The 26,839-nt window shown below is 49.4% G+C and overlaps 1 protein-coding gene across 1 annotated transcript in view; it reads left to right on the top strand.

Moving 5' to 3' along the window:
• Positions 1 to 26,839, top strand: part of LOC139237843 (asialoglycoprotein receptor 1-like) — an 81,692-nt gene that overhangs the window by 45,491 nt on the left and 9,362 nt on the right. The window contains exons 4-8 of the mRNA XM_070867068.1: positions 778 to 894; positions 3,804 to 3,875; positions 17,343 to 17,411; positions 22,352 to 22,426; positions 23,375 to 23,449. Coding sequence (XP_070723169.1) covers positions 778 to 894; positions 3,804 to 3,875; positions 17,343 to 17,411; positions 22,352 to 22,426; positions 23,375 to 23,449 — 408 coding nt within the window. The remainder of the gene's footprint in view (positions 1 to 777; positions 895 to 3,803; positions 3,876 to 17,342; positions 17,412 to 22,351; positions 22,427 to 23,374; positions 23,450 to 26,839) is intronic.

Genomic DNA, 26,839 nt, shown 5'->3' with positions numbered 1-26,839 from the left:
GCACTTTTCAGCCTGGCATGGATAGAGGTGTTTAAGATATTTAAGGGAATGGGCAAGGTTAAGCTAGAATATTATCTTAAATTGAGGGAAGAGGACAAGGGACACATGTTTGAGTTACAATAAGGCAGCTTCAGGATTGATATCAGGAGCTTCTTGTCCATGCAATAGATCGATCAACGCTTGGAATTGTTTGCAGGTACTCTGGTGGCGGTGGAAACCCTGGAATGATTTCAGAAACAGTTATCCCTGGCACTGGGGGGTCTGCAGGCTGGATGCGTTAAGATAGGCTCATCTTCCTTGTCCGTATTTATCTGCTGATCTTGTGAAGAGCTTTGAGCAATAGGATGCAGTAAAGTTTGGACCTTACAAAGGCAACAAAAGCGATTTGGTGCAATGCCATGAACCCGAACGGAAGGATCAATCACTTTCAAATGTTGCACCGGGTCAGGTTGAGAACAACTTCTGGTCACTGTCCGTTAGCAGTCTGCTTCTGTCCACAATTCGCAGGTTCTCAGTGTTGGCCTGGGTGAATTGGAATTCAAGGCACAATGCCCGCTAATGGAATACTGGAATGGGGCATGTTCCACCAGGGAAGCACAGAACTGGCACCTGGGTTCTGCCAGTTTTCCACTCCCTCTGTGCCCGGCGATGTGCCCGATCAGCAGGACACGGGTGCAGGATCTCAACAAATTAGCACTCGGTCATCTACAAATTAGCACTCGGTTTAGCTGCATATCAGGTTACGCTGTACCTTTTGATCTCCATTTCTCTATGCAGGGCACGGAAAGGAGACAGTGGGAGCGACACAGGGCAAATTCCCCAATCTCATGGCCTACATCCTCCTGGGGCTCTTCGTCCTGCTCACTATAATATTCGTTGTTGGGATGCTGAAATGTAAGTTTTTTGAAAATGCGTGACACCTGGATTGTAATGTATTTGCTTCATGGGTTCTTTGCTTAAGAATTCATAGCAACACGTTGCCATTAAGAACTAATTGGCTTATTAACAAAGGTTTAACAATCACACTACACATTACCAGTTCATCCACCAGGCTCACAGCCACTAGCCTCATCGTGGATCCCCCGAACCCAACTGGCTGGGGTTTCATTGAGTCTTGCAAACATCACGTGACTGGCTAAGCCACTCCCAACTCAACAGCTCCACCAACCAGTGAGCATTACACGGATGGTACTGGGGATCTGAGGGAAGGCAAGACTAACCTGGAGCTTCAGAAAACAGAGAAGGAATTGGTTGTGAAAAGATCAGCAGAACCCGAAGTGGATGAGTCACTGAGTGCTCCTGACATCACCCAAGCCTGGTGAAGGAAGTGAGATGGAGATCAGGGCAGCTCTGACCACAACCTCTCAATTCCCCTTTAATATGACACGATAGAGTAGCTTATGTAACTGTTTAAGAGGGAGGCGGTGTAACTGTAGATCAGTTAATCTAACATCCCACCGTGGCTATCTTTTTTATCTCCTTCATCATTCTAAAAAGTGCGGTTGCATCATTTCTGACTCTCCTCCTTTCCTTCACTCGAGGCAGAAAGAGCAATCAAACCAGTTGTGGTTCTGAGGAGAGGGTGATGAGCCTGGGATTGATTACATTGAAGACGGGAATGCTTGGCGGGAGAGATTATTCAATGATTCAACATCCTTCAGGGAATCAATCAACTGATCCCCCGTAATATGTGGGGGCCTGGCACAAACTCTAGAGCCAGGTGACGGGCTCAAACCGAGAAGAGGGAAAGGAGCAGACAGTTTAAATTGAACTACTTTACACAGAGCGGTGTGATTGTGTGGGATGGACTGGGCAGGAGGGGAGTGGAGGCAGATAGTAGCAGAGAATTGTGGAGATATGTGAGGGAGTGGGCAATTGAAGGGTGTTTGTTTGTGGGACTGGCCAGTTGGACAACAGGGTATTTTCTGGGCCTGTTGTTTCCATTGTTCCAACCAGAGCACACCCAACTTCCTAACCTTTCCTCAGAACTCAGCTTCCACCCACTGTTGTAAGTGAATGGGATCAGGGTAGGACAGGATTGTTAGTCATCCTCCATGTTCCTTTTACATAAGAAAATAATAGGAGCAGGAGTCGGCCATTTGGCCCCTCGAGCCTGCTCCGCCATTCAATAAGATCATGGCTGATCTTCTACCTCAGCTCCACTTCCCATAACTCTTCATTCCCTTAATATTCAAAAATCTATCGATCTCTATTTTGAGGATACTCCACGACTGAGCCTCCACAGCCCTCTGGGGCAGAGAATTCCAAAGATTCACCACCCTCTGAGTGAAAAGGTTTCTCCTCATCTCAGTCCTAAATGACCGACCCCTTATTCTGAGACTGTGACCCCTGGTTCTAGACTCCCCAGTCAGAGGAAATATCCTCCCTGCGTCTACCCTGTCAAGCCCTATAAGAATTTTGTATGTTTCAATGAAATCACCTCTCATTCTTCTAAACTCTAGAGAATATAGGCCTAGTCTACTCAATCTCTCATAGGACAATCCCCCCATCCCAGAAATCAGTCTGGTGAACCTTCGTTGCACTCCCTCTGTAATGTATTTGCTGCATGAGTTCTTTGCTTCAGAATTCACAGCAACACATTGCTATTAAGAACAAGTTGGTTTATTAGCAAAGGTTTAACAATCACACTACACATTACCAGTTCATCCACCAGGCTCACAACCACCTGCCTGATCGTGGATCCCCCAAACCCAACTGGCTGGGGTTTTATTGTGTCTTGTGAACATCATGTGACTGGCTAAGCCACTCCCAACTCAACAGCTCCACCAAGCTATGAGCATCCTCACAGGTGATTATATTACATCCTCTTTGGCAAGTATATCCTTCCTTGGGTAAGGAGACCAAAACTGTACACAATACTCCAGGTGTGACCTCACCAGGGCCCATATAATTGCAGTAAGACGTCTTTATTCTTATAATTAAAATCTTCTTGCAATAAAGGCCAGCATACCATTTGCTTTCTTAATTGCTTGCTGTACCTGCATGTTAACTTTCAGTGATTCATGTACAAGGACACCCAGGTCCCTCTGAACACCAACACTTCCCAATCTCTCACCATGTAAAACATATTTTAAAAGCATCAATCTTGTCCCTCATGCATGTATTCATAAAGCCTCATAAAGTCACCATGGACATTCTATATGAACCTCCTGAAAATGTCACCACTATGATACCGGGGCTGAAAGGGTGAAATTATAAGGCTAGGTTGGATTGACTGGGCTTGTATCCCCTCCAGTATAGAAGATTAAGAGGTGATTTATTTGAGGTGTTTCACGTGATTAAAGGAGTTGGTAGGATAGATGGAGAGAATCTATTTCCTCTGGTGGGGGGGGTCCAAAAGAAGGGGGCGTAACATTAACATTCGAGCCAGGCCATTCAGGGGTGATGTCAGGAAGTATTTCTTCACACAAAGGGCAGTGGGAATCTGGAACTCTCCTCCGCCAACAAGCTGTTGAAGCTGGGGGTCAGTTGTAAATTTAAAGGCTAAGATTGATAGATTTTTGTTGGGTAAGGGTATCAAGAGATTTGGAGCAAAGGCAGGTAAATGGATTTAAGATACAGATCAGCCATGATCTCATTGAATGGTGGAATGTCACTGAATCAAGGGGCTGAATGTTCCTAAAATAGTCAGCCTGAAAGCTGCCTTTATCATCAAGTTCACTGCGTGCCTCGTTCAATTTCTACCTTCAACTCCAACAGCCGACATTTGGAGAAAGTTCTGTTGCTTGAGATAGTTGGAGGTGGGAATCCATCAATGCTGATAATAATTGCTTCATTTTCAGTTAAACAGATGTCCAGTGAAATTAAAGATCTGAAGGATGATGTCACGAAGCAGCTTGCAAAAATGAAGCACGGTAAGTACACGTTAACATGTCCATGTTCAGTACGGACCGATCAGCCACACCTCCGTAGGACCCTCAGCATTGCACAGCATCCGAGACCCTCATAGTGACTCAGTGCTGCCCCCGATGGCCCAGTGGGTAAATGCAATTGAGACACTGAGACCGGGAATATCCCCAGTCCCCAGCCCCTAAACCCTAGCCCCCAGTCCCAGTCCCCACTCCCAGTCTCAGTCCCCAGTCCCCAGGCCCTAGGTCCCAGCCCCCACTCCCAGCCCCCAGTCCCCACTCTCAGCCCCCAGTCCCCAGTCTCCACTCTCAGTCCCCACTCCCAGTCCCCAGTCCCCACTCCCACTCCCCAGGCTCCAGGCCCCATTCCCACTCCCAGTCCCCAGTCCTCACTCCCAGTCCCCAGGCCGCAATCCCCACGCCCAGTCCCCAGGCCCGAGTCCCCACTCCCAGTCCCATGCCCCAGTCCCACTCCCACTCCCCAGTCCCCAGGCCCCACTCCCACTCCCCAGTCCCCACTCCCATTCCCCAGGCTCCAGGCCCCATTACCACTCCCAGTCCCCACTCCCAGTCCCCAGGCCCAGGCCCCAATCCCACTCCCCAGTCCCCAGGCCCCACTCCCACTCCCCAGTCCCCAGGCCCTACTCCCACTCCCCCAGGCCCCAGTACCACTCCCAGTCCCCACTCCCAGTCCCCAGGCCCCAGTCCCCAATCCCACTCCCCAGTCCCCAGGCCCCAGTCCCACTTCCCAGGCCCCAGGCCCCATTACCACTCCAAGTCCCCAGGCCCCAGTCCCCACTCCCACTCCCAGTCCCCAGGCCCCACTCCCAGTCCCCAGTCCCCATTCCCACTCCCAGTCCCCAGTCCCCACTCTCAGTCCCCAAGCCCCAGTCCCCACTCCCACTCCCAGTCCCCAGTCCCAAGGCCCCAGTCCTCACTCCCACTCCCAGTCCCCAGTCCCCAGACCCAGGCCCCAGTCCCCAGTCCCCACATCCCCATGCCTCAATCCCCAATCTGAGTCCCCAGTCCCAGTCCCCACTCCCAGTCCCCAGGCCCAACTTCCAGGCCCCAGTCCCCACTCCAACTCCCACCCCGCAGTCCCACTCCCAATCCCCACTCCCCCTGTCCCCAGGCCCCAGGCCCCAGGCCCCAGTCCCCAATCCCCAGGCCCCAGTCCCCACTCCCCAGTCCCCCAGTCCCAGGCTCAGTCCCAGGTTGTACTGAGGAGGATGCTCAGCTGGGTCCACAGTAGAGGCTCGGCATGTGACCTCAATGTCGCTAGGCTGGGGAGAGAATCATCCTAACCTGTGAACCCTCCTGGAAAAAATGTTTGTGTGCGGCTGAGTATATCTGTGTGTACTCTGCATGTACCTGTGTGTGTGGCTCTGTATATTTGTGTACTGTGCATGTACCTGTGCATGTACCTGTGTATATCTGTGTGTATTGTGCATGTACCTGTGTGTGTGGCTGTGTAATATAGTGTGGAGCCCAAAACAAGACTCAGTGCTCCCACTGTGGATCCCTGAGGTTTTATCATTATATGTTGTAACGTCCTGTGATACAGTATAACTGGAGTTCCAAAAGTCTTCTTTGAAGTTCCGCATTACAGGCTGCAGCACAAGCTTAGGCCAGGGGTATTCGATATCCAAATAAGAAAAATTAAGGAATTGGTTGAAAGAGGTGAAGCAACTGGTTTTAGATAGGAGACTGATGTTAGGTGGAGGAGTATCCCGGGGGATCGGGGGATGTACTGAGTGTCCTGGGGAACGGGGGGATGTAATTCCCAGAATTGGCCACAGTACTCCCGCTGGGTCCTAACCAGTGTTTTATAAAGGTTTATTATAACCTCCTTGCTTTTGTACTCTAGATCTCTATTTATAAAACCACGGAACCAGTATATTTTTTTAACAGCCATCTTATCCTGCCACCTTTTAAGACTTCAAATACCCCAGGGTCTCTCAATTCTGCCCCCAATTAACATACTACCATTTAGTTTATATTTAGTTTATATTTAGTTTTTATTGCCTCTTCTCGTTCTTCCTTCCAAAATGTGTCACTTCAAACTTCTCTGCGTTAAATTTCAGCCGCCGCGCGCCTTCCCTTTTCACCAGTCTGTCTGCGTTCTCCTCAAGGCTGCTGCTATCCTCCTCACATTTCATGTTATCTGCAAGCTTTGAAATGATGCCCTGTACACACAAGTGCAGCTCATTGATACAGAGATCAAAAGGAGCAGTTGTCCCAACACTGCCACACAAAAGCAAAATACTGCGGATGCTGGAATCTGGAATGAAAACAGAAAATGCTGGAAATCTCAGCAGGTCAGGCGGCATCTGTGGAGAGAAAGCATCGACCTGAACCGTTAACTCTGTTTCTCTCTCCACACATGCTGCCTGACCCACTGAGATTTCCAGCATTTTCTGTTTTTTATCCCAAAACTGCCCCCTGGGGGACACCATTGCAAACTGCCCTCTGGTCTGAATAATATTCGTTCAATACGACTCTCCGTTTTCTGTCTCTTAGCCAGTGTTGTATCCACACAAACACTGTCCCATAATCTCATGGCCTTCGGTTTTGCTCACAAATCTATTATGTGGTGGATTGTGACCAAACCTTCCGCAATTTCCATCTTACTGCACCTCAGCAACTTAGGATGCCCCCCCATCTTTTCTACTTTGAGAGCTGCCAGCCTTTTTACCTCCTCTTTATCTATTTTCATCCTGTCTAATTTCTCTACTGCTCGTCTCCTTTACTGTGGACACTGGCAGCATCTTCAAATGCAAAGTGTACTCATTTAGTACCTCTGCCTCCACAGGAAGATCATTTTTGGTCCCTAATCAGCCCCACTCTTCCTTTTACTATTTGTATAAGACTTTTGGGTCCCCTTTTATGTTACCCAATAATGACCAGATAATCTGCAGCGATGCTATCTGAGGGATAAATATTGGCCAGGACACCGGGGAGAACTCCCCTGCTTTTCTTCAAAATAGTGCCGTGGAATCTTTTACACCCACCTGAGAGAGCAGGCGGGGCCTCGGTTTAACGTCTCATCCAAAAGACAGCACTCCCTCAGTACTGCACTGAAGTATCAGGGGTCAACAACCAGGGGGCATAGATTTAAAGTAATTGGTTGGAGATTTAGAGGGACATTTTTTTACCCAGAGGGTGGTGGGGGTCTGGAACTCACTGCCTGAAAGGGTGGTAGAGGCAGAAACCCTCACCACATTTAAAAAGTACTTGGATGTGCACTTGAAGTGCTGTAACCTACAGGGCTACGGACCAAGAACTGGAAAGTGGGATTAGGCTGGGTGGCTCTTTGTCGGCCAGTGCGGACATGATAGGCCGAAATGGCCTCCTTCTGTGCTGTAACTTTCTATGACTCTCTATGAAATGTTCTGAGCTCAAAGGCACATGTACTCCCCACTGAGCCACGGCTGACACTGCAGGGATGAGGCGAGACGACAGCAATTAGCACCCTTTGCATTAGAACAAAGTTGGTTCGGAGGAGATCTGATAGATGTGCTCAAATTAATCAAGTTTAAACTGGTCGGTGAGTGGGTAACTGGAGGGAGTAACGTTAAGATCATCGGTAACAGAACGAGGGGAGAGCTTAGGAGAAATATTTCACACCCCAGGTTGTTAGAAAATTATCAGAAACAGTGGTAGGAGGAGAATCCAGAATATCAAAAGGAAAGAGGGTAGATATTTGAAAAACAAACATTTTAAGGGGTAAGAGCAGAGACATGGGACCAAGTGAACAGTTCTTTGAGCGAGCCAGCACAGGGGCGATGGGTGGAATGGCTTCCTTGCGTGCTGTGAAGCTCTGTGATTCCCTGAGTCCTGGCCCCTCAGTCGCAATATTATTACAATATACATGCATGTGTTGGAATGGTAAAACCCTGAGACATTTAAGGGGAGACATGAGGGAGCAGGGAATATGTGGGGCAGGGTGGTGTGGAGCAGAGCGTTTGGGTCGAATGGCCTGTTTGTGAGCTGCAGATTGTGTCATGGCCAGCAGCAAGTAATTACTGCTTGGTGTTAACAGCGGTTCTTAATAATAAACATTCATTCGGAGCTAGAGTTGAAACCAGTGACAGACAAAAGGAACAGAAACAGATCGCTGCCAAACTGTCTGCAGCTGCCAAGTTTGCTGTGAATCTCCACAAAACAGCTTTCACCAACTCTTCGGGTCCACTTCTGGCCATACATCTTTCTGATTTCCTTCCTTAGTTTGTCAGCAGTTTGGATAAGAAATAGGAGCAGGAGTAGGCCATACGGCCCTTCGAGCCTGCTCCGCCATTCAATAAGATCATGGCTGATCCGATCATGGACTCGGCTCCATTTCCCCACCCGCTCCCCATAACCCTTTACTCACTTATCATTCAAAATCTCTCTATCTCCGCCTTAAATATATTCAATGACCCAGCCTCCACACTCTCTGGGGCAGAGAATTCCATAGATTTACAATCCTCTGAGAGAAGAAAATTCTCCTCATCTCAGTTTTTAAAGGGCGTCCCCTTATTCTAAGACTATGTCCCCTAGTTTTAGTTTCCCCTATGAGCGGAAATATCCTCTCTGAATCCACCTTGTCGAACCCTCTCATTATCTTATATGTTTCGATAAGATCACCTCTCATTCTTCTGAACTGCAATGAGTATAGGCCCAATCTATTCAACCTATCTTCACAAGTCAACCTCCTCATCTCCAGAATCAACCTAGTGAATCTTCTCTGAACAGCCTCCAATGCAAGTATATCCTTCCTTAAATACGGAGACCAAAACTGTACGCAGTACTCCAGGTGTGACCTCACCAATACCCTGTACAGCTGTAGCAGGACTTCTCTGCTTTTATACTCTATCCCCCTTGCAATAAAGGCCAACATTCCATTTGCCTTCCTGATCACTTGCTGTACCTGCATACTAACGTTTTGTGTTTCATGTACAAATACCCCCAGGTCTCTCTGCACTGCAGCACTTTGCAATTTTTCTCCATTTAAATTATAATGTGCTTTTCTATTTTTTCTGCCAAAGTGGATAACCTCACATTTTCCCACATTATATGCCATCTGCCAAATTTTTGCCCACTCACTTAGCCTGTCTACATCCCTTTGCAGATTTTTTGTGTCCTCCTCACAATTTGCTTTCCCACCCATCTTTGTATCATCAGCAAACTTGGCTACATTACACTCGGTCCCTTCATCCAAGTCATTAATATAGATTGTAAATAGTTGAGGCCCCAGTACCAATACCTGTGCCAACTCACTAGTTATTGTTTGCCAACTGGAAAATGACCCATTTATCCCGACTCTCTGTTTTCTGTTCGTTAGCCAGTCCTCTATCCATGCTAATATATCACCCCCAACCCCGTGAACTTTTGTCTTGTGCAGTAACATTTTATGTGGCACCTTATTGAATGCCTTCTGGAAATCCAAATACACCACATCCACTGGTTCCCCTTTATCCACTCTGCTCATTACATCCTCAAAGAATTCCAGCAAATTTGTCAAACATGATTTCTCGTTCATAAAACCAAATATTGTGCATCGGTCTTCACCGTAGAAGACACTGAACATTCCAATAATGGATAACCAAGGGGCTATATGGAGAGAGGAACTTAATACAATCACTATCACTAAAGAAGAGCAGGGGAGTTATTCCCGGTGTCCTGGCCAATATTTATCCCTCAATCAACATTAAAAAATAACAGATTATCTGGCCATTACCATATTGTTATTTGTGGGAGCTTGCTGTGCGCAAATTGACTGCCGCGTTTCCCATAGTACAACAGTGACCACACTCCAAAAAGTACATCCTTGGCTGTAAAGCGCTTTAGATGTCCGGTGGTTGTGAAAGGCGCTATATAAATCCAAGACTTTCTCTCTGCAATGGATCCCACCATACTCAATTCATCTTCACGTCCATTCCTGGCTTCTCCTTCCCGATTACCCAGCCCCCCGCCCCCCCGCCCCAGGCCATTGCATCAGCTGCAACTGAGTTGCAGCAACAGAGCTTAAATCCCTCATCACACAATGCACTTTCTCCCCTCACCACGTTTCTCACGCCCTCATCCCCAGAAGCACTGACTCCCTCCCTGGGCCGTGGTCCCAGAGGTGCAGTCACCTCAGTACCCCCCCCAAGGGTCCATTGATTATCATAGAATCATAGAAAAATTACGACACAGAAGGAGGCCATTCGGCCCATCGTGTCCATGCCGGCCGGCAAAGAGCTATCTAGCCTAACCCCACCTTCCAGCACTAGGTCCGTAGCCCTGCAGGTTACGGCACTTCAAGTGCACATCCAAATACCTTTTAAATGTGATAAGAGTTTCTGTCTCTACCACCCTTTCAGGCAGAGAGTTTCAGATCTCCACCACCTTCTTGGTAAAGAAATATGTCCTCATCTACCCTCTAAACCTTCTACTAATTACTTTCAATATCTGCCCCCTGGTTGTTGACCTCTCTGTTAAGGGAAACAGGCCCTTCCTATCCACCCGATCTAGGCCCATCCTAATTTTATACATCTCAATAAGGTCTCCCCTCAGCCTCCTCTGTTCCAAGGAAAACAAACCCAGCCTATCTAATCTGTCCTCAAAGCTAAAGTTTTCCAATCCTGGCAACATCCTCGTAAATCTCCTCTGTACCCTCTCTAGTGCAATCACATATTTCCTTTAATGTGTTGATCAGAACTGCACGCAGTACTCTAGCTGTGGCCTAACTGGTGTTTTATACAGTTCAAGCATAACCTCCCTGCTCTTGGCACTGAATGGTTGAAGGCTATCCAACTGTGGTGAGCATCGGGGCTGAGCTTGTTCCTGTCCAGACTCACAGTGTGCGCACACCCACACTCCCGTAGAGGGTCAGTATATAGTGAGCACGACCTGTAACCTCGGCTGATGGGTCTCTCCTGCCCTGCGCCACTTCCTTATGCAAACTCTGTCTTGTCACAAACTGGAATGTGCCTTTATACGTTCAATATCTGCTAATGCCCAGGGCTCAAACACAAGCTCTTGTATTTAGTTTATCAATGCATGTTGAACCTTCTCACAGTCGCTTTCGGGATTTTTTTTAATAAACAATGCTACAACAACAACAACAATAAATTCCATTTATATATTCGCCTTTAACATTGTAAAACACCTCAAGGCGTTTCACAAGAGCGTTATCGTCATCATCTTAGGCAGCCCCTCGAAATCGAGGAAAACTCGCTTCCACTCTAAAAGTGAGTTCTCAGGTGACTGAGCAGTCCAATATGGGAATTACAGTCTCTGTCACAGGTAGGACAGACAGTGGTTGGAGGAAAGGGTGGGTGGGGAGCCTGGTTTGCCGCACGCTCTTTCCGCTGTCTACGCTTGTTTTCTGCATGCTCTCGGTGACGAGAATCGAGGTGCTCAGCACCCTCCCGGATGCTCTTCCTTCACTTTGTGCGGTCTTTGGCCAGGGACTCCCAGGTGTCGATGGAGATGTTGCACTTTATCAAGGAGGCCTTGAGGGTGTCCTTGAAACGTTTCCTCTGCCCACCTGGGGCTCGCTTGTCGAAGAAGGAGTTCCGAGTAGAGTGCTTGCTTTTGGGAGTCTCGTGCAGGGCATGCGAACAATGTGGCCTGCCCAGTGGAGCTGGTCGAGTGTGGTCAGTTCTTCAATGCTGGGGATGGTGGCCTGATTGAGAACACTGACATTGGTGCGTCCGTCCTCCCAGTGGATTTTCAGGATCTTGTGGAGGCAGCGCTGGAGGTACTTCTACAGCGACTTGAGGTGTCTACTGTATATGGTCCACATCACTGATCCATATGGGAGGGTCGGTATCACTATTGCCCTGTAGACCAGCTTGGTGCCAGATTTGAGGTCCTGGTCTTCAAGCACTCTCTTCCTCAGGCCACCGAAAGCTACGCTGACGCACTGGAGGCGGATTTGGACCTCGTCATCGATGTCTGCCCTTGCTGATAGTCGGCTCCCGAGGTATGGAAAGTGGCCCACGTTGTCCAAGGCCGCGCCATGGATTTTGATGACCAGGGGGCAGTGCTGTATGGCGGGGTAAGGTTGGTGAAGGACCTTTTGTCTTACAGATGTTTAGTATAAGGCCCACGCTTTCGTACGCCTCGGTGAAGATGGTGATGATGGCTTGGAGTTCGGCCTCTGAATGTGCGCAGATGCAGGCGTCGTCCACGTACTGTAGTTCGATGACAGAGGATGGGACGGTCTTGGATCTAGCCTGGAGGTGGCGAAGGTTGAACAGGTTCCTACTGGTTCTATAGTTTAGTTCCACTCCAGCAGGGAGCTTGCTGAGAGTGAGATGAAACATTGCAGCAAGGAACATTGAGAAGAGCATTGGTGCGATGATGCAGCCCTGCTTGACCCCAGTCTGGACATGAATTGGGTCTGTGGTGGATCCATTGGTCAGGATCATGGCTTGCATGTCATCGTGGAGCAGGCGGAGGATGGTGACAAACTTTTGGGGCAGCCAAAATGGAGGAGAACGCTCCATAGTCCCTCGCGGTTTACAGTGTCAAAGATCTTTGTGAAGTCAAAGAAGGCCATGTACAAGTGTTGTTGCTGTTCCCTGCATTTCTCTTGTAGTTGTCGCGTGGTAAAGATCATGTCTGTTGTACCCCTTAGTGGACGGAATCCGCACTGTGACTCTGGGAAGAGCTCCTCAGCCACAGGGAGAAGACGGTTGAGGAGGATTCTAGCGACGACTTTCCCAGTGGCTGATAGCAGGGAGATTCCTCTGTAGTTGCCGCAGTCGGACTTGTCCCCTTTTTTGAAGATGGTCACGAGCCTCGGCTCCCGTTGCCTTGTTGTTCTTGAGCTGACAGATGGCCTTTTCTATCTCGTGCAGGGCTGGGGTTTTACTGAGATGGTGGCGGGTAGCATGCTGCGGGAAGGAGATCTTCGAAGTGCTCCTTCCAGCGGGCCCTGACTGCCTCGGTTTCCTTGATGAGTGTTTCGCCGTTCTTGGCCAGCAATGGGATTGGACCGTAGGTGGCCTTGACTGCAATGAAGAATCCTCGCATATTGTGGCTGTCGGCCAGTTGTTGTATCTCCTGCGCTTTCTCCGCCCACCATCGGTCCCGGCTTTTTTTGTTGGACCTCAGCCTTGAGCCGTCTGTAACACTGCTTTGCTGCTCCCGAGTTGGGTTGTTGTTTAAGGGCTCAGAAATGCTCTGCGATTGTGATTTATTAGCTCCTGGATCTCCTGGTCATTCTCATCAAACCAGTCCTGGTGTTTCCTGGTTGAGTAACCGAGCGTCTCTTTGCAGGCACTAGTTATGAAGGCCTGGAGGGCAGACCAAGTGCTGTGGGCATTCTGCATCTCGGGGTCATCAAGGCACGCCAGATTGGCTGTGAGGCGCTGGCTGTATAGGGCTCTCTTAGCTGGGTCTTTAAATGCCCCAGCGTTGATTTTTCTGCAGCATTGCTTCTGTTGCCATCGTTGCTTTGGGGCTACATTAATGTTGATGATGGAACGGATTAGACGGTAGTCCGTCCAGTAATCATCAGCTCCTGTCATGGTGCGGGTGATGCGCACATAGAAAAAAAACATAGAAAATAGGTGCAGGAGTAGGCCATTCGGCCCTTCAAGCCTGCACCACCATTCAATGAGTTCATGGCTGAACATGCAACTTCAGTACCCCATTCCTGCTTTCTCGCCATACCCCTTGATCCCCCAAGTAGTAAGGACTACATCTAACTCCTTCTTGAATATATTTAGTGAATTGGCCTCAACAACTTTCTGTGGTAGAGAATTCCACAGGTTCACCACTCTCTGGGTGAAGAAGTTTCTCCTCATCTCGGTCCTAAATGGCTTACCCCTTATCCTTAGACTGTGACCCTTGGTTCTGGACTTCCCTAACATTAATAAGAACATAAGAACATAAGAACATAAGAATTAAGAACAGGAGTAGCCACCTAGCCCCTCGAACCTGCTCCGCCACTCAACAAGATCATGGCTGATCTGGCCGTGGACTCAGCTCCACTTACCCGCCCGCTCCCCATAACCCTTAATTCCCTTATTGGTTAAAAATATATCTATCTGTGATTTGAATATATTCTTGAACATCCTTGAACATTTGAACATCCTTGCGGTCACTCGCTCAGACGATGACATAGTCGAGCAGGTGCCAGTGCTTGGAGCGAGGATGTTGCCACGATGCCTTGTACATGTCCCTCTGACAGAACAAGGTGTTGGTGATGACAAGGTCGTGTTCTAGGCATTTTGTCAGGAGCAGGGTACCGCTGGAGTTGGTTTTCCCTACCCCCTCTCTGCCGATCACGCCTCCCCAGAGGTCTGTGTCCTTACCGACTCTGTCATTGAAGTCGCCGAGGAGGATCAGCTTGTTGTCCACAGGGACTCGAACAAGGATTGTTTGAAGCTGGAGTAGAATTCCTCTTTGGCCTCAACTGTTGTGTCGAGTGTTAAGAGCATTATCAGACAACTGAGCCACATAAGGAGATATTAGGACAGATGACCAAAAGCTTGGTCAGTGAGATATAAGAACATGAGAACATAAGAAACAGGAGCAGAAATAAGCCATTTGGCCCTTCGAGCCTGCTCCACCATTCAACAAGATCAAGGCTGATCTTCTACCTCAAATCCACCTTTCCGCACTTTCCTTTAATTCCCTAAAATCTATTGACCTCTGTCTTGAATACACTCAATGACTGAGCCACCACAGCCCTCTGGGGCAGAGAATTCCAAAGATTTGCCACCCTCTGAGTGAAGAAATATCTCCTCATCTCAGTCCTAAATGGCCGACCCCTTATTCTGAGACTGTGACCCCTGTTTCTAGGCTCCCCAGTCAGAAGAAACATTGTCTCAGCATTAACCTTATCAAACCCCTTAAGACTTTTATATGTTTTAATTAGATTAGCTCCACGAGTGTTTGGCGGGAGGGCTAGCCGATAGCACCCCGGGCCGCTGCTCCAGCGGAAACGACGCCATCACCGTGCACGGTGACCCGTTATCGCCCCGGAGCTTCACAGAGCTCACATCGGGCTGTAGGCCCCTCGCGGGGCAAGCACCGGGCTGTAGGCCCCTCGCGGGGCAAGCACCGGGCTGTAAGCCCCTCGCGGAGCAGGCACCGGGCTGTAAGCCCCTCGCGGAGCAGGCACCGGGCTGTAGGCCCCTCGCGGAGCAGGCACCGGGCTGTAAGCCCCTCGCGGAGCAGGCACCGGGCTGTAGGCCCCTCGCAGGGCAAGCACCGGGCTGTAAGCCCCTCGCGGAGCAGGCACCGGGCTATAAGCCCCTCGCGGAGCAGGCACCGGGCTGTAAGCCCCTCGTGGAGCAGGCACCGGGCTGTAGGCCCCTCGCGGGGCAGGCATCGGGCTGTAGGCCCCTCGCGGGGCAGGCATCGGGCTGTAGGCCCCTCGCGGAGCAGGCACCAGGCTGTAGGCCCCTCGCGGAGCAGGCATCGGGCTGTAGGCCCCTCGTGGAGCAGGCATCGGGCTGTAGGCCCCTCGCGGAGCAAGCACCGGGCTGTAGGCCCCTCGTGGAGCAGGCATTGGGCTGTAGGCCCCTCGTGGAGCAGGCATTGGGCTATCGACCTCTCGCGGGGCAGGCACCGGGCTGTAGGCCCATCGCGGAGCAGGCACTGGGCTGTAGGCCCCTCGTGGAGCAGGCATTGGGCTGTAGGCCCCTCGTGGAGCAGGCACCGGGCTATAGACCCCTCGTGGGGCAGGCACCGTCTGTAGGCCCCTCGTGGAGCAGGCATTGGGCTGTAGACCCCTCGCGGGGCAGGCACCGTCTGTAGGCCCCTCGCAGAATGAAAATTGAAGAGAAGGTGCAGTACTGAAAATTTACAAAATGGCCGAATTCACGGTCGCGGCCTCTTCACTCTTGGTCGCGGGGTCCATGCCGTGATGTTGTAGCTCGGCGCTCCGCTTGTGAGCCGGGCTGCTACCACGGCAACATCCCACTCCCTGGTACTCCAGCACTGGCATCTTCTCCCTCCTGCAGGGTCAGCAGCTTGGCCCTCCCCTGTAATGGAAGGGGGGGTCATATCTTCCCACCAGTGCTATGCGCCCTTCCGCACCTATTCCTCATTGAATACAGAAAATAATACACAGATACGACCCTTTGCTAATACCCACATCAGTCCTGGATTTGCCCAGAAATTTGGTATCGGTGAAAACTGCGGTCCGGTGTTAATGGCGGTGTTGGTAGCATCTTCAAAAGTCATCTCCTACCAACTGCACCACGAGCCTCACACATTGCTCAATGCACCACTGCCCCTCCGCCCTCCCCACAACAATCTGTACCAAGCACAGGGCACACCTCCCATTTCTAGTTTCAATTCATCCCCTGGGGGGGAGGCGACGCTGGCCATTCTTGGCAGGACGTGGCTGAGCCCTTGGCCAGAGTGGCTGAGAGGGTATCCTCATAATTTATCCCCCTTCTCACATGCACCTGTTGCTTTCCCGCCCTCCCCTCACCACAACCCCACCCTTGTGCCTTCCTTGTTACACACACCCAAGAAATGCAGCCTGCCCAGCTGGTGATTGAACAAGAAGAGGGAGAGGAGAGTGAAGAAGAAGAAGAAACACCGTCGCTCGATTTCACACTCCCAGCCACCGACTCCTCGAGGTCGTCCTGCATCTGCAGAATCCCCCCACTGAAAGTCAGCAGCCTCCCAGCAGCCTTGCTGCAGCCACTGGGGTAGCACTATGTGACATCACTCGGATCGGCAAAGGCATACACAAGACAGTCACTAACAGAATGTTAAGGATGTGGAGTTGATTCCTTGATGTCATGTTGGATGGAAAGATGTATATGGTTGGATTGGAAAGTTTGCATTGTGGTGGCATTTAATTCACCATTATGGCCAAGAGGACGCTGTGATGGTCAATAACAGAGGGAAAGTAAGCTGTGATGGTCAGTAACAAAGGGAAGGTGAGCTGTGATGGTCAGTCACAGAGGGAAGTTAAGCTGTGATGGTCAGTCACAGAGGGAAGTTAAGCTGTGATGGTCAGTCACAGAGGGAAAGTAAGCTGTGATGGTCAGTAACAAAGGGAAGGTGAGCTGTGATGGTCAGTCACAGAGGGAAGGTCAGCTGTGATGAGTGTGTATGGATCACACTGTGCACAGTGTATTTGGATCACACTGTGCACAGTGTATTTGGATCGCACTGTGCAGGGTATATTAGGATCAAACTGTCCACGGTGTATTTGGATCGCACTGTGCAGAGTATATTTGGATCACACTGTGCAGGGTATATTTGGATCACACTGTGCATGGTGTATTTGGAACACACTGTGCAGGGTATATTTGAATCACACTGTGCACAGTTTATTTGGATCGCACTGTGCACAGTGTATTTGGATCACACTATGCACAGTTTATTTGGATCGCAATGTGCACAGTGCATTTGGATCGCACTGTGAACAGTTTATTTGGATCGCACTGTGCAGGGTATATTTGGATCGCACTGTGCTGAGATCACTGTTGTCAGAAGTTCTCAAGCAATGTTTGACTTTCATTGCAGATCTGAGCACTGAGATCAGAAACGGACATGCCCAGTTACTGAGGGGCCAGACACAGATAAACAACAATAGTAAGTAAATAATGAGCACCTTTCACAGAGCACTGTGTCGCTGAAGGGGCACTGATGATTCACACCCAGTCCTGAGCATCAAACCCCCCAACTCCCGACTCGTCAGACTGTTGTGGGACAAAGCAGCCTGGTGCACCCAGGTTAATGGTCGGTGGCACGGCTGGGCCGAGGACAGAGGTACCAGGAACCTCGCCGTAGTGTCATGGCCAATATTGGCACTGTGTGAGGCAGCCCGTCTGTACCTGACCGAATTTAACCAACCTCGAGGCTGGTGCTGCCATATATACAGGTGGCAGGCACATAGGAACAGGAGGAGGCAAACTCAGCCCCTCGAGCCTGTTCCGCCATTCAATTAGATCATGATCTGTATCTTAACTCCATCTCCTGCCTTCGTTCCGTATCTCTTAATACCCTTGCCCAACAAAAATCTGTCAATCTCAAATTTTCAATTGATCCCCAGCCTCAACAGCTTTTTGGGGGAAGAGTTCCAGATTCCCACTGCCCTTTGTGTGAAGAAGTACTTCCTGACATCACCCCTGAACGGCCTGGCTCTCATGTTAAGGTTACGCCCTCTTGTTCTCGACTCCCCCCACCAGAGGAAATAGTTTCTCTAACTCCCCAATTAATCCTTTATCATCTTAAACACCTCAATTAGACATTGGCCCTCTGGATCACTTGCCATTTGTTTTATACTGGAGTCTGATCCCGTTGAGAATGAACTGTAACTAACCAATTCTGGAATGGTGTTGTTAACCTGACTGCTGTAGTCCGGGACTCCATTCCCTGGGCACTGCTGTGGAATGTTTAAAGTTGGAGACTATGGGCTGATATCCATCCCCTCCCCCGCACTCCACTCCTCACTCAGGTCCAATGTTAGTCGGGTTGTGCTCTGATTACTCTGCCTGACTCTGCCTGAGGGTGAACTTGGATGAATTTTGGGGTTGAGCTTATTACTGGCCATCCCCAGGGCTGCCCCAGAAGATGTCGGGTGCATCCAGACTGAGAAGCAACCCTGAGCCTATCTCAGGCCAGCAGCTAATGGCTCCTCTCCAGAAGCATCAGCCAGTTGGGCTCCAGGCCTCCTGATCCCCAGAGAATAGATGTGGGAGATTTCATGGCCCCTCTCACACCCTCCAATCAGTGGGGCTGGGTGCCTTCCATGGGACTCACACTCCGGCCTCTAAAGGCACAGAAATGACACAGGAGGCTTTCTGACATCACTTCCAGGTCACGTACAATTGTTTCAGGCGCGAGCTCTGGGACTGGGCAATTACTTTTTCAATGAATCCTCAGGATGGGGCAAGGGTAGTATTTATCGCCCCTTTCTAGTTGCCTTTACGAAGGAGGGAGAGTGGGACTTCTTGAACCCCGACAATGAAGGAACAGCGATATATTTCCAAGACAGGGTGGTTTGTGGCTTGGAGGAGAACTTCATGGTGTTGTTCCCATGCGCCTGCTGCCCTTGTCCTTCTAGGTGGTAGAGGTCACGGGTTTGGGAGGTGCTGCCAAAGAAGCCTTGGCGAGTGAAACCATCATCTCCATGTCTACCCTCTCAAACCTCTTTCTAACCTTAAAGGTTCTTTCCCTGGTTACTGCATGATAACAGACTGGTTCCGAAGATGCCTTGGCGAGTTGCTGCAGTGCATCTTGTAGATGGTGCACACTGCAGCCACAGTGCGCCGGTGGTGGAGGGAGTGAATGTTGAAGGTGGTGGATGGGGGGCCAATCAAGCGGGCTGCTTTGTCCTGGATGGTGTCGGGTTTCTTGAGTGTTGTTGGAGTTGCACTCATCCAGGCAAGTGAAGAGGATACCCTGGGAATATGGATAAAGCTCACAGGGGCAGAGGTCAGCGCAATGTGGCTCCACCCCCTTTCCACTCTACCTTACTCTGGGAGATAGGTGCTTGGTGGAGGACAATCACTTCTCCCCGTGTGCCGTAAGAACATAAGAACATAAGAATTAGGAACAGGAGTAGGCCATCTAGCCCCTCGAGCCTGCTCCGCCATTCAATAAGATCATGGCTGATCTGGCTGTGGACTCAGCTCCACTTACCCGTCCGCTCCCCGTAACCCTTAATTCCCTCATTGGTTAAAAATCTATCTATCTGTGACTTGAATACATTCAATGAGCTAGCCTCAACTGCTTCCTTGGGCAGAGAATTCCACAGATTCACAACCCTCTGGGAGAAAAAATTCCTTCTCAACTCGGTTTTAAATTGGCTACCCCGTATCTTGAGGCTGTGTCCCCTAGTTCTAGTCTCCCCGACCAGTGGAAACAACCTTTCTGCCTCTATCTTGTCTATCCCTTTCATTATTTTAAATGTTTCTATAAGATTACCCCTCATCCTTCTGAACTCCAACGAGTAAAGACCCAGTCTACTCAATCTATCATCATAAGGTAACTCCCTCATCTCCGGAATCAGCCTAGTGAATTGTCTCTGTACCCCCTCCAAAGCCAATATATCCTTCCTTAAGTAAGGTGACCAAAACTGCACACAGTACTCCAGGTGCGGCCTTACCAATACCCTATACAGTTGCAGCAGGACGTCCCTGCTTTTGTACTCCATCCCTCTCGCAATGAAGGCCAACATTCCATTCGCCTTCCTGATTACCTGCTGCACTTGCAAACTAACTTTTTGGGATTCATGCACAAGGACCCCCAGGTCCCTCTGCACCTCAGCATGTTGTAATTTCTCCCCATTCAAATAATATTCCCTTTTACTGTTTTTTTTCCCAAGGTGGATGACCTCACACTTTCCGACATTGTATTCCATCTGCCAAACCTTAGCCTATTCGCTAAACCTATCCAAATCTCTGTGTCCTCTACACAACCCGCTTTCCCACTAATCTTTGTGTCATCTGCAAATTTTGTTACACTACACTCTGTCCCCTCTTCCAGGTCATCTATGTATATTGTAAACAGTTGTGGTCCCAGCACCGATCCCTGTGGCACACCACTGACCACCGATTTCCAACCCGAAAAGGACCCATTTATCCCGACTCTCTGCTTTCTGTTAGCCAGCCAATTCTCTATCCATGCTAATACATTTCTTCTGACTCCGCGTACTTTTATCTTCTGCAGTAACCTTTTGTGTGGCACCTTATCGAATGCCTTTTGGAAATCTAAATACACCACATCCATCCGTACACCTCTATCCACCATGCTCGTTATATCCTCAAAGAATTCCAGTAAATTAGTTAAACATGATTTCCCCTTCATGAATCCATGCTGCGTCTGCTTGATTGCACTATTCCTATCTAGATGTCCCGCTATTTCTTCCTTCATGATAGTTTCAAGCATTTTCCCCACTACAGATGTTAGACTAACCGGCCTATAGCTACCTGCCTTTTGTCTGCCCCCTTTTTTAAACAGAGGCGTTACATTAGCTGCTTTCCAATCTGCTGGTACCTCCCCAGAGTCCAGAGAATTTTGGTAGATTAAAACGAATGCATCTGCTATAACTTCCGCCATCTCTTTTAATACCCTGGGATGTATTTCATCAGGACCAGGGGACTTGTCTACCTTGAGTCCCATTAGCCTGTCCAACACTACCCCCCTAGTGATAGTGATTGTCTCAAGGTCCTCCTTCCCACATTCCTGTGACCAGCAATTTTTGGCATGGTTTTTGTGTCTTCCACTGTGAAGACCGAAGCAAAATAATTGTTTAAAGTCTCAGCCATTTCAACATTTCCCATTATTAAATCCCCCTTCTCATCTTCTAAGGGACCAACATTTACTTTAGTCACTCTTTTCCGTTTTATATATCTGTAAAAGCTTTTACTATCTGTTTTTATGTTTTGCGCAAGTTTACCTTCGTAATCTATCTTTCCTTTCTTTATTGCTTTCTTAGTCATTCTTTGCTGTTGTTTAAAATTTTCCCAATCTTCTAGTTTCCCACTAACCTTGGCCAACTTATACGCATTGGTCTTTGATTTGATACTCTTCTTTATTTCCTTGGTTATCCACGGCTGGTTATCCCTTCTCTTACCACCCTTCTTTTTCACTGGAATATATTTTTGTTGCGCACTATGGAAGAGCTCCTTAAAAGTCCTCCACTGTTCCTCAATTGTGCCACCGTTTAGTCTGTGTTTCCAGTCTACTTTAGCCAACTCTGCCCTCATCCCACTGTAGTCCCCTTTGTTTAAGCATAGTACGCTCGTTTCTGACACAACTTCCTCACCCTCAATCTGTATTACAAATTCAACCATACTGTGATCACTCATTCCGAGAGGATTTTTTACTCGGAGATCGTTTATTTTTTCTGTCTCATTACACAGGACCAGATCTAAGATAGCTTGCTCCCTTGTAGGTTCTGTAACACACTGTTCTGAGAAACAATACGGTATGCATTCTATGAATTCCTCCTCCAGGCTACCCCATGCGATTTGATTTGACCAATCGATATGTTGGTTAAAATCCCCCATGATTACTGCCGTTCCTTTTTCACATGCCTCCATCATTCCCTTGATTACTGTCCGCCCCACCGTGAAGTTATAATTTGGGAGCCTATAAACTACGCCCACCAGTGACTTTTTCCCCTTACTATCTCTAATCTCCACCCACAATGATTCAACATTTTGTTCATTAGAGCCAATATCGTCTCTCACAACTGCCCTGATATCATCCTTTATTAACAGAGCTACCCCACCTCCTTTCCCTTCTTGTCTATCTTTCCGAATCGTCAGATACCCCTGCATGTTTAATTCCCAGTCTTGGCCACCCTGCAACCACGTTTTTGTAATGGCCACCAAATCATACCCATTTGTAATGATTTGTGCCGTCAACTCATTTACTTTATTTCGAATGCTGCGTGCGTTTAGGTAGAATGTTTTCATCCTGGTTTTTAAACCATGATTTCTAGTTTTGACATGAAGTAACTGTGACAATAATCTCATGCTACCAGCAGCAGATCCTGCATTAAGATTTGGTTGTATTTGCAGTTACAATGTTGTCTGGAGACGTAGGAAATGCACGCACGGAATTGAACTGGGGTCAGGCACAGGTGAAGAATGAAAGTAAGTTATAAATAACTGACAAAGATTTCTTTCCATTTCTTTTACAAGCATTTCTCTGTTTTATTCGGTCTGCACATCCTCCGAATTGTGGAGTCAAGATAAAATATTATTAAATCTTATGTGTGCACTTCCCATCAACATTTCCTGTTCTGAATTCCCATGTACCCAGTTACAATGGGAATTTCCTATGTAAACGTGTCACGATGTAATCACACCCTTCCCCCTGTACTGGTGCTGCAGTGCCACCAGTGGCAGGAGGCTGTAATTGCAGCGTGACAAGTTTACATAGGTCATTTACATTATATGTGGGGAGCTCGGAATTTATATCGGAATTATAAAAATAAGAACTGAACGTGTGATTTTAAAATGCGGACTGAATTGTGTCTCGGCAACTCCACTCCACTTCACCTGGAAAGTCCACTTGTTCTGAACTCCCAGGGTGTGGTGCCAGGGGAGATTGACCAGTACTAGAAATATCAGCAACAGAGGGGTTTGATTGCAATATTAAGCTTGTAATTGAGGATGGTGCAGCGAGTGCCCCCCCCCCCATCCCCGCCACACCCGCCCTCCCCTCCCCCGGGCCCCCACGTCTAGGCTCCCACGTCCCTCCCCTCCACTTCTGTTGACACCCAACTGACGGACGTTGGCCTCCTCCCGGAATCGAAGCCCCCGCTGCGCACGAAGAAGTGGGATTCTCAACAGCCATTTCCAATCGATCCCCCTCCCACACATTTCCAACAGTAACCAGGGTTGTCGGGAGATAACTGGTGTGAGAAGGGGTAACTACTTTCCTGCTGATCTCTGGAGCTGTGTGGTTTCAGTGTGGCCCTGCCTCACAATTCTGTCACGTGGGGTACGACGCCAACGGAGTCTGCTGAGTTAAACCTGAAAGCGTGATTAGAATGACCTCACGCTGAAATGCGCATTAACACTGCCTTTCATTTTCAGTCACAAGGTTGGCCGACCAGACACGTAAATCTCACAGCGACTTCTGGACTGAGCTGGCCGAGATGAAGGACAACTGTGAGTGTTAATAACTGCGGAAGCTTTCGATAGTTCTTCTGATTTTCATTCACCTCGTGAGTTAGTAAGTGAAGTACGTTACACAATTAAGAACATAAGAATTAGGAGCAGGAGAAGATCATTTGGCCCCTCGAGCCTGCTACGCCATTTAATACGATCATGGCTGATCGTTGACCTCAACTCCACTTTCCTGCACTTTCCCCAGAACCCCTCATTCCCTTAATATCCAAAAATCTATCGATCTCTTATCTTGAATATACTCAAACACTGAGCATCCACAGCCCTCTGGGGTAGAGAATTCCAAAGATTCACCACCCTCTGAGTGAAGAAATTTCTCCTAATCTCAGTCCTAAATGGCCAACCTCTTATTCTGAGACTGACCCCTGGTTCTAGACTCCCAGTCAGGGGAAACATCCTCCCTGCATCCACCCTGTCAAGCCCTGTAAGAATTTTGTATGTTTCAATGAGATCACCTCATTCTTCTAAACTCGAGAGAATATTGGCATAATCTGCTCAATCTCTCCTCCATGCAGACACTATATTTATCGTGCGTATCCCACAAGGCCCAGCCTGTGTCACGGGTACCAAGGAGGTGCGTCTGGGAGGGGTTTCGCATGAAGGCTGTGGCACAGGTCTGTCCTGTCCTCAGCTGCAGACTCGATCAACCTGTCAGCACTGCAGGGGGCCATCAGTCATCCCCACCCTCCCACCCTCCACCTTTACGCATCACCTTCCTTCCAGCCTGGTGCTCGGGAGCTCTGCCGTACAGTGAGGTGATCACAGTCTCATTGAGCCAACTCCACGATTTCACCCCTGTAATGTATGCACCAGAGAGGATGCTCACAGGTTGGTGGAGCTGTTGAGTTGGGAGTGGCTTAGCCAGTCACGTGATGCTCACCAAGAAACCCCAGCCAGTTGGGTTCGGGGGATCCACGACGAGGCAGGTGGTTCTGAGCTTGGTGGATGAACTGGTTAAATGGAGTGTGATTGTTAAACCTTTGCTAATAAACCAACTAGTTCTTAATAGCAATGTGTTGCTATGAATTCTTAAGCAAAGAACCCACAAAACAAATACATTACAACCACCTCAACCAGTGACCGGGAGCACAAGAAGCCAACACAACTCCACAGGCCCGCCCAACGGGCATTCCTAGAACCCGAGAGCATCGATTCGACCCACGATGCCAGCTGGGTGATGCTCACACTAGGGGTTGCCAACTCTGATTGGTCATATTCCTGGAGGTTTCATGCCATGGACTCATGCCTCCGACCGCCCGTCCCTCCGCCCCCAGCCCTGGAGGATTGGTAACCCTGGGCCCCCACTGACCCCCCCCCCCTCCCCAACCTCCCGTGAGGGAATTTGCCCAATCGGTGTTGAGCCTATCAGAGCAAGCAGAGGCCAGATTCCCCCAAACCCTCGGGCAAAGCTTTGTTTGAAGCCGAGGTCTGTGCCTCCCCTAGGGGAAAAGGACCAGACGGGTGAAAGCAGGCACTCCAGGGAGACCGAGGCTAGCGTCCGCAGGTCTGGCCCAGGACATCCTGGGACAGCAGCAGGGCCCAGGTACAACAAAGCTCACTGAGCAAGGCACTGGTATCTTCAAGCAGCAATCCAGCCTTACAGTGCAGCGTCCCACCAATAACGACCGCCCCCACTTCCCCCTGCACAGCATCGCCTGCTCAGGTCAGTTCTTGGCGTGATGCACGTGAAGCACTTGAGTTATTGCGTCCCTCAGATACCATAGAGAGGATTTTCCTGGGTGGCAAAATTCTCATCTTGTTTACAAATCTCTCCATGGCCTCACCCCTCCCTATCTCTGTAATCTCCCCCAGCCCCACAACGCCCCAAGATGTCTGCGCTCCTCTAATTCGTCCCTCTTGAGCATCCTGATTATAATCGTTCAACCATTGGTGGCCGTGCCTCCTGTTGCCTGGGCCCCAAGCTCTGGAACTCCCTCCCTAAACCTCTCCGCCCCTCTACCTCTCTCTCCTCCTTTAAGATGCTCCTTAAAACCTACCTCTTTGACCAAGCTTTTGGTCATCTGCCCCAGTTTCTCCTTATGTGGCTCGGTGTCAAAGTTTTCATCTCATAACACTCCTGTGAAGCACCTTAGGGCGTTTCACTACGTTAAAGGCGCTATATAAATACAAGTTGTTGTTGTTGTCCAGGCCCACACAGTGAAGGCCTAATGCCGTGGAGCCTGCTAAATAATACGCCTGTGATCTCCTTCCCCAGCAGGACAGGCCGACAGGGCAGATGTCCCTGGAGCTAGCCTGGACAGAGCCTGGCGAGACCAGGCCTACTAGCTGATGGAGGAAGCCTCGGCTGCCCGAATACATCCTGGGGTGGGAGAGAATGTAAGATTTAGCCCCTGGTCAACCCCCACAGGGGGGCTGGGGTGGCGGGGGCAGGAGCAGGCCGTAGAGCGCCATGTTTCACTGGGTGCACCTACACTGGAGCAATGGTGTCCCCGGAACATGAGGGAGGAGACCAGGCCATATCACCATAGCAACGGGCCTACACCCGATGTAGGGGTAAGGGCACAGCTCCAGCTCTTCTGAGAAGCCCCAGAATGCTGGGTAAAAGTGGCACAGACCCTTTTTTCCTGACCTTTGCACCTGGAAGGATTGGGTGACCCCCCCAGAGGTCAGGGTCTAAAAGCTGACACTGCATCTGTTAGTAATCAACAGCTCGAATAGCTTCTCTCGGATGTGCTTTAGGCAAGGCTGGAGAAACATGATCTTTCCTCACCCATTAACATTCCTGGCCTCACTCTCTGTTCTGCGGTGAACTGAAATTCCCAGCTCCGCTCTGCTGCCAAAGCTTTCTCATTTCTCTTTCACACCTCATTCCCCCCTCAACAGCGTTTTCTTAAAGAAAGACTTACATTTATATAGCGCCTTTCACGACCACCGGACGTCTCAAAGTGCTTTTGGAGCGTAGTCACTGTTGTAATGTGGGAAACACGGCAGCCAATTTACGCACAGCAAGCTCCCACACACAGCAATGTGATAATAACTAGATAATCTGTTTTTTTGTTAGGTTGATTGAGGGATAAATATTGGCTCCAGGATCTTTTATGCCCACCTGAGAGAGCAGACGGGGCCTCAGTTTAATGTCTCATCCGAAAGGCGGCACCTCCGACAGTGCAGCGCTCCCTCAGCCCTGCACTCGGAGTGTCAGCCGAGATTATTGTGCTCAAGTCCCTGGAGTGGGACTCGAACCCACAACCTTCGGACTCAGAGGCTTGAATAGGATGCGGATATCTCAGGAGGCGGATGGAGCAGATTGCTCACGCCCCCTGACAGCGGAGGAGGAATTCAAGAGTGGAGAGTGGGGAGTGGGGAGTTGAAAACCGTGAGGTGGGGGGGGGCTCCTCGGCCATCCATTGA

The sequence above is a fragment of the Pristiophorus japonicus genome, chromosome 24 (genome assembly GCF_044704955.1).
Source record: "Pristiophorus japonicus isolate sPriJap1 chromosome 24, sPriJap1.hap1, whole genome shotgun sequence".
In the NCBI taxonomy this organism is placed as follows: domain Eukaryota; kingdom Metazoa; phylum Chordata; class Chondrichthyes; family Pristiophoridae; genus Pristiophorus; species Pristiophorus japonicus.
The sequence above is the reverse complement of the archived record's forward strand: the minus strand, read 5'-3'. Positions and strand labels throughout refer to the sequence as shown.